The sequence below is a fragment of the Tursiops truncatus genome, chromosome 2 (assembly GCF_011762595.2).
Source record: "Tursiops truncatus isolate mTurTru1 chromosome 2, mTurTru1.mat.Y, whole genome shotgun sequence".
In the NCBI taxonomy this organism is placed as follows: Eukaryota; Metazoa; Chordata; class Mammalia; order Artiodactyla; family Delphinidae; genus Tursiops; species Tursiops truncatus.
In genome coordinates this window covers 94,627,536-94,644,233 of record NC_047035.1, presented here as the reverse complement: position 1 = coordinate 94,644,233, position 16,698 = coordinate 94,627,536, and the positions used below count along the sequence as shown (strand labels likewise).

Genomic DNA, 16,698 nt, shown 5'->3' with positions numbered 1-16,698 from the left:
GAGCGACTACAGCAACACTGTAGGCTGATGCTGGGAAAAAGAGGTCTTCGGGGTTACAGGAGGGGGTGGCTCCAGGGAAAAGCGGCTTGCTTTGGTTGTTGGTGGGACCTGGAGCAATGCTGCAGCAGAGCCGGGATTGTGATCACACTGTGCATGTGTCCTACTACTCTAAGCCAGGCCATCTACTAGAACCCCGAGTCCCTGAAACAAGGCTCTGTGTCCAGCACCAGACAGCAGGAGCTTGGCTTTGGCAGCCTCCAACCAAGGACAAGGAGTCTGTTTCTGGGTGTGGCCATTCTGCTTTTCTCATAGTCCCAGTGAGAGGCAAGAGCAAGGCTGGGGCAGGACTGCGCTGAAGTTCCTGCTAAGAGGCAAGGATGATGAAGGCTGAACAAAGCAGCTGTCAACACCTCTGCCCCCATCTCCTCTTTTTCCTCCTCTGGTTCCTGACTAGCGCAGGGCTGGGGAGAGCTTTCTGTCTCAGGCTTCCCCACTGTGCACCGTTTAATTATTAACATGCTCTCCCACACACCCTCCACACGCCGGAAGCTGTCAAAATTTACCAGAAAGCCAGAACATCAAGTTAAGTCACAGAACTTTGTCTTTTAACTCCCTCCATTGTGGTATTCCTCCCTTTCACATGTACCCTGTGCATTAACTCACCTGGTTGTCAATCTTGATCTCTGTCAAGGTGTCATTTTCTTTGAGTGCCTCTACAAGGGCCAGGATCCCAGTACCAGTGATAAAATTGGATTCTATGTTTAGACTTTTCAAGGTCTTATTTACTTTTAGCATATCTGCAAAAGCCTTATTATGTGAAAAAGAAAATAACCATTAGGGTTTCTGAAGATTTATTTACTAAGCTTCCCACTCCCACATTAAATACATATTTTTTACAGTACTTAAAGAAAACCTTAGTTAAATCATACTTTCACCTCCAAGTAACAAAGATAATAATTAAAAAATGCTATAAAGATAGTTCAGTTCAGCAGTCCAGGCTTATGAATTTCACATACATGCAATACTAAAAAAAAAAAGGATACTGACATAGAATTAACAACTTTGTTTTATTAAGTAAGGACATTAAAAAAAAACTCACTACCATCTGTTATCACTGTCAATTTTTTTTTGAGAAAAGGCATTTTAACATTAGGAAAAGTGTAGAAAGGACATCATCTCAGAATTATTTCATTTTTTCCCTTTTACTATGAATGGATAAAAAATTTTTATCATTGACTAGCATTTGGGCACTACTTCAGGTGGTCACAAATCAGGATTTTTCAAAGATAACTTTTGGAACAAAATCAACACTCAGAGTGGTAGAACCGCTGAAGACTCGTCCCAGTTCAAGACAGCAGACTGCACACATGAACCTGTCTGCTCCCTTTATTCCCAAAGTTTCCCACTGTCATGAAGAAAAGATATAATTTTTAAGTGGCTGGAACTCTCACAGTGCAAGAAAACAAAAAAAGAGGGCCATTATCTTGAAGAATTGCTAAAACACAGAAAACAGAAAGATTGGTGGAGAAATTAGCATAAAATTGCCTGAGATGCCAGAGGTAAGAGCTGATTAGGGCGCCTCATTAAAGAGCTGCCTTAGGAACAGGTGGATCAGCTAGAGCAGGTGGCGAGCACACCATCCCTCCCTGTCGCTTCCCTGAAAAAGAGCAACTGCCTGCATAACCATCAGCGAGATATCTCCCAGGAAGAGGTTCTAGTGAAGGTGCTAGGTCCCAAGAGAGATGCAGTGCAGAAACTGAGGCACCTCCAGATCTTCCACCAGATACTGTGTCGGAGAAGGGAGAGGAGAGGCGGCCATTGCCCAGGAAGGAAATATACTGAAATGTATCCCTTGCACAGTGAAGCCCTACAACCTGGAGCACTTGCAGAGTACTACCTGGTTGCCTGCCAGTTTCTCATGCACACACTGCAGAGAAGTCCACCTATCAATTCACCTGCCTGCTTATAAAAGCACTCACTCATTCATTCATTCATTCAACCAGAAAAGACTATTTATCAGGCTTCTACTGTGTGCAAGCAGTAGAGAAAACAAAAATCCCTGTTCTAGGGAGCTTATAGCTGAGTAGGAGGGGCAGAGTCAGTAATTAATAAATAAAATATATGGCCTGTCAGTTGGTAACAAATAGAGAAACATAAAGGGGCTTCCCTTATAAAGGAGAGAGCTGTTGGTGAACCAGATTGACATAACAGGAGAGGAAATAGTCCTAGTTTACACAAATCCGTTTTGTTCTCTAACTGAAAATATGACCAGGCAACCAATGATTACTAGACATATTAGGAAAACCAACACCATGAAAGAGAAAAGCCAAGTTGACCAAAAAGGAGAACATGCCATACAGGGAACAGAGATTATTCAGAAAACATAAATATGTAAAACTTCTAATTGCTATAGTCTCTCTCCACCCTGCCCTACTTCAAAAAAAAAAAGAAAAGAAAAAGGAGAAAGAAAAAACATTGTAGCCATAAAATAAATAAATGGGGCTTCCCTGGTAGCGCAGTGGTTGAGAGTCCGTCTGCCGATGCAGGGGACACGGGTTCGTGCCCCGGTCCGGGAAGATCCCACATGCCGCGGAGCGGCTAGGCCCGTGAGCCATGGCCGCTGAGCCTGCGCGTCCGGAGCCTGCGCTCCGCAACAGGAGAGGCCAAAACAGTGAGAGGCCCGCATACCGCAAAATAAGTAAATAAAAATAAATAAATAAATACTGGCTATTACATATATTTTAAAAAAGAGGACAACAAATAAGAAAAACTTTTGAAAATCTGTACTACATTGAAATGTTAAAAAGCAATGGGCATTTAGAATTATAAAATGATCATGGCTGAAGAGCAAGTTGGTGATCTAGAATACGGAACTGAGGATGTTTTAAAAAATGTAGAGTAAAAGACAAAGAGAAAATACAAGAGAAATGTTAGGAGGTGCGGAGGGAAAGATCCAGAAGCTCAACATTCATCTTATTGGAGTTTCAGAAGGACCATTAAAAAAAAAAGACAACAGAAAGGAAGAAACTATAAAATAATAGGGAAAAATTTCCCAGAGTTGAAGAAAGCTTCAAGTTTTTATCTGAAAGAACCTGCTGGATGCTCAGCAGACTAAATAAAAGACTATGTGGGCACATACAGATGAAATTTCAAAACTCCAGGAGAAAAGAGAGTCCTAAAAGTTTTTCGCAAGAAGAATTTACTCACAAAGGAACAAGAATCAGGCTGCCATTAGTCACCAGATTTTAAGGCCCATGAGAACAGAGATTCATATATTTATACAGCCAGATAATTGTAAATGCTGGTGATGTTTTAATGTTTTTGGAGTCAATCTATATACATAACAGAAATATAATGACATAAAATGTATAAAGCTCAAATGTGTGAAATGATAGAATAACTACAATTCAGAGGTAGAAACGAAGGAGGAATAGAAGGTAGAGTGGGTACAGAACTGCCCTCATCTTTTCTAATGGAGAATCAAAAATTGTCTAAGATAATTGATCAAAAATATAAGTGCAGGGCTTCCCTGGTGGCACAGTGGTTGAGAGTCCGCCTGCCGATGCAGGGGACACCGGTTCGTGCCCCGGTCCGGGAAGATCCCACATGCTGCGGAGCGGCTGGGCCCATGAGCCATGGCCGCTGGGCCTGCGCGTCCAGAGCCTGTGCTCCGCAATGGGAGAGGCCACAACAGTGAGAGGCCAGCGTACCAAAAAATAAAAAATAAATAAGTGCATGTATATTAGTGCTTTTCTACCCTGGTTGCATATTAGAATGACCTGGAAGCTTTAAAAAATGTAGCAGTGCTTGGGCCCCACCCCAGAAGAATTAAATCAGAATCTCAGGCTGTGGCCTGGACAGTTGCTTTTTTTGTTTACTTTGTTTTTTGTTATGGAAGTGTAGTTGATTTATAACTGCATTTTTGAAAAGCTCTCCAGGTAACTAATGTTCAGCAAGGATTGAAAACCACTTTAATTAAAGTCATACAATGAGAAGAATGAAAAATAAACTGCTAACAGTGATTGCTCTGGGGAGTAGAACGAGGAACTTCTGAACTATTTTAACTGCTTTTATGGCAGAAAAGACAAGAAGAAGGAATCCAACTTGGGACAAGAACAGGGTTTCCAACCTCGGGTCTACTGACATGAAGCTGGATAATCCTTTGTTGTGGGAGGTTGTCCCGTGTATCGTAGGAGGTTTAGCAGTCTCTGAGACCCACGAAATGCCAACAGTACCCCTCCCAGTCATGACAACCCAAAATATCTCCAGACACTGCCAAATGTTCCTAGAGGGCACAATCACCCTGAGTTGACAATCACTGGACTAGAAGAACAATCCTGTGTATTAGTCAAGCAGCTGCTTGAACTACCAGGAAGCTCAAGGATTTGGACTGATGCTATTGTACACCATGTAAATTAAAGTGCATTTATTCAGTGCTAGGTCTTTAGTTAGAATTAAGTGTATGCATTTTAATTAGAGCCCCAGAAGGGAATGCATCAAGCCTTTCCTTATGGACGCTGCAAGCTTTGGGATTTACTTCTATTACTAGAATAACAAAATGTCAGAGCAATTAGGCCTTTGTAAAAAAGTTGCAGGACCTCCTGGCAAGTAGCCACGATCCTGCCAATTTCTTTTAAACTTGAGAAAACACTTTTCACATACTGAACAAAACAGGGAAGAGAGATCCAGCCAAACATAACCCTGGGCTGTACGCCCAGGTTCACCACAGTTCAGCAAATATTTGAGCATCTACTACATGTGCTGGGGATAATAACATTAGTAAAACGAAGACTAGATTTCTTAAAGGTTACATAAATAATTAGAGTAGAAATACATTTTTAAAGAGAAGGTTTTGCTTTCAGCACTTTATAGAATTGCCCGGAAAAGCAGTTTCATGCACTGTCCAAACCTGTACTATTCCAGTGGTAGCCACAGGACACAGGTGGCTATGAAGCCCTTAAATAGCACCTGTTCTGAATCAAGATGTGCTTGAATTTTAAATGTTTTTAAACGTAAAACATGCATTGGATTTCAAAGATGTAGTATGGAAAAAATACTGTAAAAGACCTCATTACATCTTCACATTTTGAAATGATGATATTTTGGATATGGTGGTTTGAATAAAATACATTATTAAGTTTAATTTCACCATTTTTTTTTAAATGTGGTTACTGGAAAATTTAGTTACACATGTGGCTTACATTTGTGGTTCTCATTTTATTCCTATTGAACAGTGCTGTCCGAAACTTCTGATTTTTATGTGGCATACCTGTTAATAATATGTAATAGCATTTTTTTTACATATTTGGGCCTTTTCTCTACATCGGCATTCATTACTATGGCAAGTTTCATTAATACTCCCTGCTATAGGTGTGGTTATATGGAAGTGCTTGGAGCATGGCAAACTGAATTTGATTACAGGTCACTTAAGTTTGCTTCCTGGCTTGGCCACATGCTGTGTAATCTTAAATTACTCAAACTCTGAGCCTTAGTTGCCACATCTGTAAAATGGGGATAATGTCATCTCACATACACATAGCTGGCCTACATTCACAATAATCCCACAAGTACTTTGTTGAATCTGTTTCTGAACCTTACATAGAAAAGTCTTGAAGTTCTTGCTTTAATGCTGATTTGTAATTCTCAACAGCAAGTTGTTCAGCCATAATAACAGTCTGAATATCTCTGTTGCCTGAGGGGTAATCAACCAAATTACAACCTATAGAAAAGTTCTTTCCTGACTATAGCATAGCTGAAAGGGGAACCACCTGGGGTCAGCCAGGTGAGGGCTGGACCATGTGAAGCCATCCAGGCATAAGGCTGAAGGAGGCTTTTCTTTTCACACCCTCAAGGATAACAGTTTTTCCTTGAAGTTGTATGGTTTGCTTGTCACATGACATACATACAATACATAGTTGTTGGATTAAAAACAGTAACAAAGAGATTATTATATTTGAAATTTATTTAGTCCATTTAGCAAGTTATCTATTTGACTTAGAGTAGAAGTTAGACTGCTTACTAGTAGTGCTGACAATGAACTATACACTATTTGCATCCCTGCCATTTTACTGTAAATAATATATTAAACAGAAATGACAAATCATTTCTTTATTTATCCCTTTAGTTACTTACTTACAAAATGTATTGTGAATATTTTTGCTTTATTGAAAACAAACCTACTAAAGGGCAGAGATTATACACAAAATCATACACAGATAAGAACCCTTAAATTGCTAACTTCACCTTACCAATAATCTAGCTCTGCTTTTTCTATTTTAATGATAGGTTTCAAATTCAAAACTGCTTTCAACCTACAAATTTAGATATGTAAGAATTACTGGTGAAAACATCAGTTCTGTAGCTTAGCCCCTCTTTTACATGAGTGCTTAATTCAAATTTGCTGTAGTCATCATGGAAATATTGTCTAATGCTGAGAGGTTGGAGGGCAGGTTCATTCATTCATTTAACAAGTATTTTTCAAATATCTACTCTGTGCCAACACTGTGATGAGTAGTCATTACTTTCATGTTGTCCGTTTTTAATGCTATTTTTTTTTAACTTATTTTTGGCTGTGTTGGGTCTTCATTGCAGCACACGGGCTTTTCTCTAGTTGCGGCGAGCAGGGTCTACTCTTTGTTGCGGTGCGCAGGCTTCTCATTGCGGTGGCTTCTCTTGCTGCGAAGCATTGGCTCTAGGCGCGCAGCCTTCAGTAGATGTGGCACGCGGGCTCAGTAGTTGTGGCTCGCGGGCTCTAGAGCACAGGCTCAGTAGTTGTTGCACACAGGGTTAGTTGCTCCACAGCATATGGGATCTTCCCGGACCAGGGATCGAACCTGTGTCCCCTGCGTTGGCAGGCGGATTCTTAACCACTGCGCCACCAGGGAAGTCCCTAATGCTCTTTTAGATCTTCCAAAAGACATGTTACTTTAAATCGCATCATCAAGTCAAGAAAACTTTCTTTTTTCTGGCTTAATTCAAGTGCTGAGAATCAGATGCTGTAGAACCACTGATGTAGCCTGATGCTCAGGCTTCTGACAACTGCCATAGTTTAGCAAATGTACGACAGTGAGGCACAGTATGTAAATATAGCATAGCTTGGTGGTTAGGCATCCTGGTTGCGGAACAAGAAAGACCTGGTGGTGAATCCTGGCTCTGCCACTTGCTGGTTGTGTTACTTTGGAAAAGTTACTTAACCTTTCTGAGCCTCAAATTGCTCATCTGTTAGAGTGGGAACTAATAATAGTACACACCTCACTGTATTATAGTGAGGATTAGGTGAGATGACGTGAGTAAAGCACAGAGATCAGCAGTGGCATTTACTAATTGTTCAAGAAATGTGAGCTATTAATAGGAGGGTTAACGCTGATAATGGTAATGGCAGTAGTATTTCCTTGGGTTCAGGGGCTTCCTTATTTACCTGAATTAACTGAAGTGCACAGAAGGAATAGGGCTTTTGGTTGTTTTTTATTTTTTTCATATTCTGGTTAACAGTATCAAACAAAAATTGTTTCAAGATTCGGTTGTTTAAAATATTTTTGAGACACATTAATCCATTTCATTTTTTTAACATCTTATTGGAGTATAATTGCTTTACAATGGTGTGTTAGTTTCTGCTTTACAACAAAATGAATCAGTTATATATATATACATATGTTCCCATATCTCTTCCCTCTTGCGTCTCCCTCCCTCCCACCTTCCCTATCCCACCCCTCCAGGCGGTCACAAAGCACCGAGCTGATCTCCCTGTGCTATGTGGCTGCTTCCCACTAGCTATCTATCTTACGTTTGGTAGTGTATATATGTCCATGCCTCTCTCTCGCTTTGTCACAGCTTACCCTTCCCCCTCCCCATATCCTCAAGTCCATTCTCTAGTAGGTCTGTGTCTTTATTCCTGTCTTACCCCTAGGTTCTTCATGACATTTTTTTCTTAAATTCCATATATATGTGTTAGCATATGGTATTTGTCTTTCTCTTTCTGAGTTACTTCACTCTGTATGACAGACTCTAGGTCTATCCACCTCATTACAAATAGCTCAATTTCGTTTCTTTTTATGGCTGAGTAATATTCCATTGTATATATGTGCCACATCTTCTTTATCCATTCATCCGATGGTGGACACTTAGGTTGTTTCCATCTCCGGGCTATCGTAAATAGAGCTGCAATGAACATTTTGGTACATGACTCTTTTTGAATTTTGGTTTTCTCAGGGTATATGCCCAGTAGTGGGATTGCTGGGTCATATGGTAGTTCTATTTGTAGTTTTTTAAGGAACCTCCATACTGTTCTCCATAGTGGCTGAACCAATTCACATTCCCACCAGCAGTGCAAGAGTGTTCTCTTTTCTCCACACCCTCTCCAGCATTTATTGTTTCTAGATTTTTTGATGATGGCCATTCTGACTGGTGTGAGATGATATCTCATTGTAGTTTTGATTTGCATTTCTCTAATGATTAATGATGTTGAGCATTCTTTCATGTGTTTGTTGGCAATCTGTATATCTTCTTTGGAGAAATGTCTATTTAGGTCTTTGCCCATTTTTGGATTGGGTTGTTTTTTTGTTATTGAGCTGCATGAGCTGCTTGTAAATTTTGGAAATTAATCCTTTGTCAGTTGCTTCATTTGCAAATATTTTTTCCCATTCTGAGGGTTGTCTTTTAGTCTTGTTTATGGTTTCCTTTGCTGTGCAAAAGCTTTTAAGTTTCATTAGGTCCCATTTGTTTATTTTTGTTTTTATTTCCATTTCTCTAGGAGGTGGGTCAAAAAGGATCTTGCTGTGAATTATGATAAATAGAGTATTCTGCCTATGTTTTCCTCTAAGAGTTTGATAGTTTCTGGCCTTACATTTAGGTCTTTAATCCATTTTGAGCTTATTTTTGTGTATGGTGTTAGGGAGTGATCTAATCTCATACTTTTACATGTACCCGTCCAGTTTTGCCAGGACCACTTATTGAAGAGGCTGTCCTTTCTCCACTGTACATTCCTGCCTCCTTTACCATAGATAAGGTGACCACATGTGCGTGGGTTTATCTCTGGGCTTTCTATCCTGTTCCATTGATCTATCTTTCTGTTTTTGTGTAATCCATTTCAAAGATTAAAATGAAATATATGTTAACATTTTTTATATGGGCCGAGTTCCTGTAGGCTTTGGCCGGGGGGGTCTCATAATATCCATTTACTGGGACAGAATGTTACTGTAGATACAAACATTTCAGAAAATTTGTACTAAGCACAGAACAAAATCTAAATATTTACTTAGCTAAATACCAAATCTAATCTTGTCTCTTTCTCCAAAAAGTGTAGTGCTAACAAAATTCTAGTGAATTCAAAGTGCCTGACAGTTGGGTTCTTGTTTTACTGTCTCATTATAACTAATTTTGTTTATTAACTATACAGAAAATAAATTTACCTGATCTGAACATTGTTAATTGATAAAACAAATTTAAAATAGCTTCTAATGAATTAAATATTTTCACGTTATAGTTGTAAGAATTTTACTCACAATCGCCACAGGGTCATTGCTGCGGGTTGCGGCCAGGCTGAACTTTTTCACGTGAGTATTGGTCTCCAGAGCCTTTGCAAATTCCTTCAGGGCTGGAATTGGAATGTTCTAAGATGAGGAAGACACAGATCCTTGATGAATCATTCTGCAGCACCTTCACCCCAAGCTAACGACCAACAGCTTTTAAATACCTTGTATGTTTAGATGTTACCCTTTCTAAAAGACTTTCATCACCCATTCTCTAGCAACCAACCTATCCTAAGCCAAATAGCACCACTTAGTGTCCAATAAGGGAATCTAACACAATGTGACATTCTGGTATCACTTCTGTTTACCCTACTGTCCAAATTATGCATAGAGCACACTTTCCTCTTTCTTTCTTTCATTGTCTATATTTTAGCCAGACTGACCTGCTTGCCATTCTTTTACTATCCCATGGTCTTTCTTTCGTCCATACCTTTAGATATGCTTTTCCTTTTGCCTAGAAATTCCTTTATCCTTTGCTCTAATTCCTACTCAGCCTTCAAGACCCAGCAGAAATATCACCTCCTTGGTTTATTGGCTCTCCTAGGCAGGATCAAAATTTTCCTTACCCACAATTCCACATGTGGGGGCTGACCACATCATGTAATTATTCGCTTAGTGTTTTTCTCGTAATTTAAGTTCTTCAGAATGAATACCGCGTGACTCTTACTTCCTCTTCCACGGCACTTAGCCTAGTACTGGGCACTGGGGAGGCAGACAATATAGGGCACAGCTAGAGACTAATGTGAGTTTACAGAGTACTACAGGCCAGCTCTGTGACTGTGTGCAACTGAACCTCTTTAAGTCCCACTAAGGATTCAGTGAGATAATGAATTTCAAGTATTTAGCAAAGGATATGGCACATAGCGAGTACTTAATAAAAATTAGTTAATATTATTAAATGCTAGAAACTGGCCCAAAAAGAATGAACAAAAAAGATGTCAGGCAGTGCTCTCTCTCTCGCTCTCTCTCTCTCTCTCTCTCTCTCTCACACACACACACACACACACACACACACACACACATCTTACCCTCCCTTTGAGAGTGACATGACTTATGGTCAAAGCAGAAGTGACAATGTGTGACTTCAGAGAATAGGTCATAAAAGGCACTGTGGCTTCCAGCTTAGTCTCTCTTTTTTTCTCTTGGATCACTTGCTCTGAGGGAAGCCAGTTGTCATGATGTGAGGACACTCAGGCATTCCTACTGAGAGATCCACGTTCTGAGAAACTGAGGCCTCCTGCCAACAGACACATGACTGCGCCATCTTGGAAATGGATTTCTGTGCCCTCGTCAAGCCTTCACACAAGTGCAGCTCTGGCTGACAGCTTTACTATAGCCTCATTTGAGACCCTGAGCCACAGCAACCCCGCCCAGTCACTCCCATATTCCTGACACTCAGAAATTATGTGAAATAATAACTGTTTGTTGTTTTGGAGTAATTTGTTACTCAGCAATAGCTAGCTAATACACTGTGTATAACACAAGTACTGTGATTCTTTTCAAAGAATTCTAGGAATCACTTTTTTTTAAAAACCCACTTCTTTCAAATAGGATATTGTGCCTCAAAATCCAGTGAGTACAAAGGATTTTAAACAGGCGTAAAACAGGCAATCAGTCATCTCCAGTAAGTTTTCTGACCTCAACGGATAACAATTGTAATGAAATACCTTAATGTTGTTGAGGTTGACCTCTTGCAGGCTGGGGTCATTGGCTTTCATCTGCTGCAGACTTACTTCCACATTTGTGGGATTGGGTGGTTCCTCAAATACTGGCTTGACCTTTTCACCTTTGACCACATCTAAGACACAAGTTTCAATTTTAAAAATAAAACGTAAGGGCTCTCCCATAAAAATCAGAGATGACGTCCCCCAAAATGACCTTCCTTTCATATGCTCTGATTCCAATAATACTCCGATATCAATGACAGTAAGCTTACTCTCAACTAAGCAAGCACAGGAATGGTATGATTCTGAGTTACCATCTGAGGCTAACTTTGAGTTAGCCTCAAAGGTGGGTGTTTTTCACCTGCAATGAGAAGTCTCAGCGGCTGATGCTCCATGGGGCCAAAAGTGCAGGAGGCCCTACAGCAAACTCCAACACCCAAAAGAATATCCGTGGGTAGTTACTGCTGCTCCACATGGACCTCTTTCAGACTATAATAACCAAACCAAAGAATCTAAGATGCAAAAATATGAGTCTCTTTTTTTTTTTTTTTTGCGGTACGGGGGCCTCTCACTGCTGTGGCCTCTCCCGTTGCGGAGCACAGGCTCCGGACACGCAGGCTCAGCGGCCATGGCTCACGGGCCCAGCCGCTCCGTGGCATGTGGGATCTTCCCGGACTGGGGCACCATCCCGTGTCCCCTGCATCGGCAGGTGGACTCTCAACCACTGCGCCACCAGGGAAGCCCAAAAATGAGTCTCTTTATTTCCCAAACCTTAATCCTCCCCTGGCCCACCGTCCTCTGAGTTCCACTTTGGAGCTTTAATTTTGAGGATGGTATGGGAAGAGAAAGGAATAAAAAAGAAGAATGGAAGAATTCTCAAAAGCAGTTAACAGAAAATGTTTGCAATATGTGTAACATACAAAGGGTTCATATCCCAAGATACATAGAGCTCCTTCAAGTCAATAATACAACCCAATCGAAAATGAACAACTAATGATCAGAGGAATCTCTATCAGTCAACCAAAAAAGATAATAAGTAATTAAACTCTGAAATTTAAAAATGAGATACCATTTGATTAGCCAAGAAATGTAAAAAGGGAATATTCAGAGTTGGCAACAATGTGGAGGAAAAAGCATCCTCATACATTGTTGGTGGGAATGTAAACTGGTACAAATTTTCTGGAAAAATAATTTGGCATTATCTATTTTTTTTTAATTTATTTAATTTATTTTTATTTTTGGTTGCGTTGGGTCTTCGTTGCGGTGCGCGGGCTTCTCATTGCAGTGGCTTCTCTTATTGAGAAGCACGGCGTGCGGGCTTCAGTAGTTGTGGCGCACAGGCTTAGCTGCTCCGTGGCATGTGGGATCTGCCTGGGCCAGGGCTCAAACCCGTGTCCCCTGCATAGGCAGGAGGATTCTTAACCACTGCACCACCAGGGAAGCCCGGCATTATCTATTAAAATATAAAATGTGGATACTTTACGACCCAGCAATTCTATATCTAAAAGTCTAATCTACAGAAAAAGTAGCATGAATATATGAAGATGTATATTTATGGATGTTCACTGATACGTTACTCATGACAGCAAAACATGATAAACAAAATGTCCATCAAGGGCTTCCCTGGTGGCGCAGTGGTTGAGAATCTGCCTGCCAATGCAGGGGACACGGGTTCGAGCCCTGGTCTGGGAAGATCCCACATGCCGCGGAGCAACTAGGCCCGTGAGCCACAACCACTGAGCCTGCACGTCTGGAGCCTGTGCTCCACAACAAGAGAGGCCGCGATAGTGAGAGGTCCGCACACCGCGATGAAGAGTGGCCCCCGCTCGCAGCAAGTGGAGAAAGCCCTCACACAGAAACGAAGACCCAACACAGCCAAAAATACATAAAAAAATAAAATAAAATAAATTTTTTAAAAAGTCCATCAATGCAAAAATGGTAAACAAGTTATAGCATAATCACATAATACAAGGCTATCTATTCATTAGAAGAATGAGGTAAACCTATAGGTATTTATAAGAGAAGAGAATCACAACTTGAAAAAAATGTTAATGAAAAATGAAATACTTAGGTATAAATCTAACTACATATATGTATATATATACATATATATGTGTGTGTATGTATGTATATATATATATATATATATAAAATCTGCATGAAGAAAACTACAAACCTGTACTGAAAGAAATAAAAGAAGAACTAAATGGAGAGATATTCCATGGACAGATTCAATATTGTCAAGATGTCAGTTCTTCCCATATTGACCTATAGATTCAATGGAATCCCAATCAAAATTCCAGAATTTTGTAGATATCAAAAAACTGATTCTAAAGTTTATATAGAGACGCAAAATACTCAGAATAGCCAACACAATACTGAAAGAGAAGAACAAAATTAGAGAACTGACACTATCCAAATTCAAGACTTAAAGCTACAGAAAGCAAGACAGTGTGATATTGGTGAAAGTATACAAATAGATCAATGGAACAGAATAGAGAATCCATAAAGAGACCCACATAAATATAGTCAACTGATCTTTGACAAATGAGCAAAGGTAATACAGTGGAGAAAAGAATAGTCTTTCAACAAATGGTGCTGGAACAACTGGACATCCACATGAAAAAAAAAAGTGAATCTAGGCACAGACCTTACACCCTTCACAAAAATTAACTCAAAATGGATCACAGACCTAAATATAAAATGCAAAACTATGAGATAGATAACATAGGATAAAATCTAGATGACCTTGGGTTTGGAGATGAATTTTTAGACACAGCCCCAAAGGCATAATCCATGAAAGGAAGAACTGATAACCTGGATTGCATTAAAATAAAAAATTTCCGCCCTGCAAAAAATACTCTCAAGAGAATGAGGAGATGAACCACAGACTGGGAGAAAATGTTTGCAAAAGACATATCTGATAGGGCTTCCCTTGTGGCGCAGTGGTTGAGAGTCCACCTGCCGATGCAGGGGACACGGGTTCGTGCCCCGGTCTGGGAAGATCCCACATGCCGCGGAGCGGCTGGGCCCATGAGCCACGGCCGCTGAGCATGCGCGTCCGGAGCCTGTGCTCCGCAACGGGAGAGGCCACAACAGTGAGAGGCCCGCGTACCGCAAAGAAAAAAAAAAAAAAAGACATATCTGATAGACTCACAAAACGACTAGCGAACAGACTAGTGGTTACAAGTAGGGAGAGGGAAGAGGGGAGGAGCAATATAGGGGTAGAGGGGGAAAAAAGGGTTATTATGGGATTATTTGAAATCGTGTGTACGAAACTTCTGAAATTTGTAAAGCACTATAGAATTTTTAAAAATCTTTCATTCATTAAAAAAAAATCAGAAAAAAAGACACATCTGATAAAGGACTTATCCAATATATACAAAGAACTCTTGAAACTCAACAATAAGAAAACAACCTGATTTTTAAAATGGGCCAAAGAACTTAACATATCTTACCAAAGAAGATATACAAATGACAAATATGCATATGAAAAGATGTTCCACATCATATTTGTCAGGGAAATGCAAATTAAAGTAATGAGATACCACTACACATCTATTAGAATGCCCAAAGTCTGGAACCCTGGCAAAACCAAATGCTGGTGAGGGTGTGGAGCAACAGGAACTCTCATTCTTTGCTAGTGGGAATCCAAAATGGTACAGCCATTTTGGAAGACAGTTTTGTGGTTTCTCACAAAACCAAACGCCTTGCCGTAAGATCCAGCAATCAGGGTCCTTGATATTTACCCAAAGGAGCTGAAAATTTATGTCTAAAACCTGAACACAGATATTTATAGCAGCTTTATTCATAATTTCCAAAATTTGGAAGCAACCAAGATGTCCTTCAGTAGGTGAACTGATAAATAAACTGTGGTATATCCAGATAACAGAATATTATTCAGCATTAAAAAGAAATGATCTATCTCTACCATATGACTCAGCAATTCCAATACTCGGTATATGTCTGAAAAAAACAAAAACACTAACTTAAAAAGATACATGCACCCCAATGTTCATAGCAGCATTATTTACAATTGCCCAGATATGGAAGCAACCTAAGTGTACATCAACAGATGAATGGATAATATATATGGAATACTACTCAGTCATAATAAAGAATGAAATTTTACCATTTACAACAACATGGATGAACTTGGAGGGTATTATGTTAAGTGAAATAAGTCAGACAGAGAAAGATAAATCCTGTATGATGTCACTTATGTGTGGAATCTAAAAAATAAAACAAATTAGTGAGTATAACAAAAAGACAGACTCACAGATACATAGAACAAACTAGTGGTTACCAGTGGGGAGAGGGAAGAGGGGAGGGGCAAGATGGGGGAGGGGATTAAGAAGTACAAATAAATAAACTACAGGGATATATTATACAACACAGGGAATATAGCCAATATTTTATAACTATAAATGGAGTATAACCTTTAAAAATTGTGAATCACTAAGTTGTATACCTGTAACATGTAATATTGTACATCAACTATATCTCAATAAAAAAAATAAATGATCTATGAAGCCATGAAAAGACATAGAGCAACCTTAAATGCATATTACTAAGTAAAAGAAGCCAGTCTGAATAGGCTACATACTGTATGATTCCAACTATATGACATTCTGGAAAAGGCAAAATGATGGAGACAAAAGATCAGGGGTTGCCAGAGGTTAGCAGGGAAGGAGAAGTAAATAGGCAGAGCACAGAGGAATTTTAGGGCAGTGAAACTACTCTGCCTGATACTGTAATGGGAAACATGCCATTGTTAATTTGTCCAAACCCAGAGAATGTACAACTCCAAGAGTGAGCCCTAATGTAAACTATGGACTCGGTGATAACGATGTGTCAACGTAAGTTCATCAACTGTAAAAACCATACCACTCTGTGCAGCATGTTGATAATGGGGGAGGCTGTGCATGTGGAGGGTCAGGGGGTATATGGGAAATCTCTGTGCCTTTCTCTCAATTTTGAACACAAAACTGCTCTAAAAAAATTAAGTCTTTTAAAAAGTTAATGATATGTGTGTGTATAAAAACCCAGAAGGTTATGCACCAGACTTTTAATAACAAACATGTTGTCAGAATGTTACCCTTTGATACTGAAATTAAAAGGATGAACACTTTGCATCTGTATGCATAAGAAAACAGAAGGTAAATAAAAGGAATATTGCTCATTGTCTGGGTAAATTACCCTGTATAAACAGCAACTGATAAATAGACTGCTGAGACTAGAAAGCATTGCCCAAATCACCGTCAAAGAGAATAAGATATAATTAATCTAAGAAAAGCTGTGATCTTCTGTGAGTTTTCATAGTACCTGGATCACACTGTACTGAAATTACCTCATTACTGATCCATCCCTCCCACGGATAGATAAGTTCCTTTGGGCAGGGACCACCTTTTTTACCTTTGTACCTAAGCCTAGAACATTCCTGCAACAGCAGGTATTTAGTAAATGACTGACGAATGAGTGAGAGAGTCTAATGAATTGTACGTTTC

General features: G+C 39.7%; 1 protein-coding gene across 9 annotated transcripts in view; it reads right to left on the bottom strand.

The window, feature by feature from the left end:
- The window catches only part of TMOD2 (tropomodulin 2), a 57,945-nt gene that overhangs the window by 18,340 nt on the left and 22,907 nt on the right, over nucleotides 1-16,698 (bottom strand). For all 9 annotated transcript variants that reach the window (XR_012330108.1, XM_073801007.1, XM_073801006.1 and 6 more), the window contains 3 exons: nucleotides 11,195-11,325; nucleotides 9,501-9,608; nucleotides 664-807 (listed from right to left, as the gene is read on the bottom strand). Coding sequence is in view for 8 of the 9 variants with exons in the window: in XM_073801007.1 (XP_073657108.1) it covers nucleotides 664-807; nucleotides 9,501-9,608; nucleotides 11,195-11,325 (383 nt within the window). In the remaining variant the exon portion in view is untranslated. The remainder of the gene's footprint in view (nucleotides 1-663; nucleotides 808-9,500; nucleotides 9,609-11,194; nucleotides 11,326-16,698) is intronic.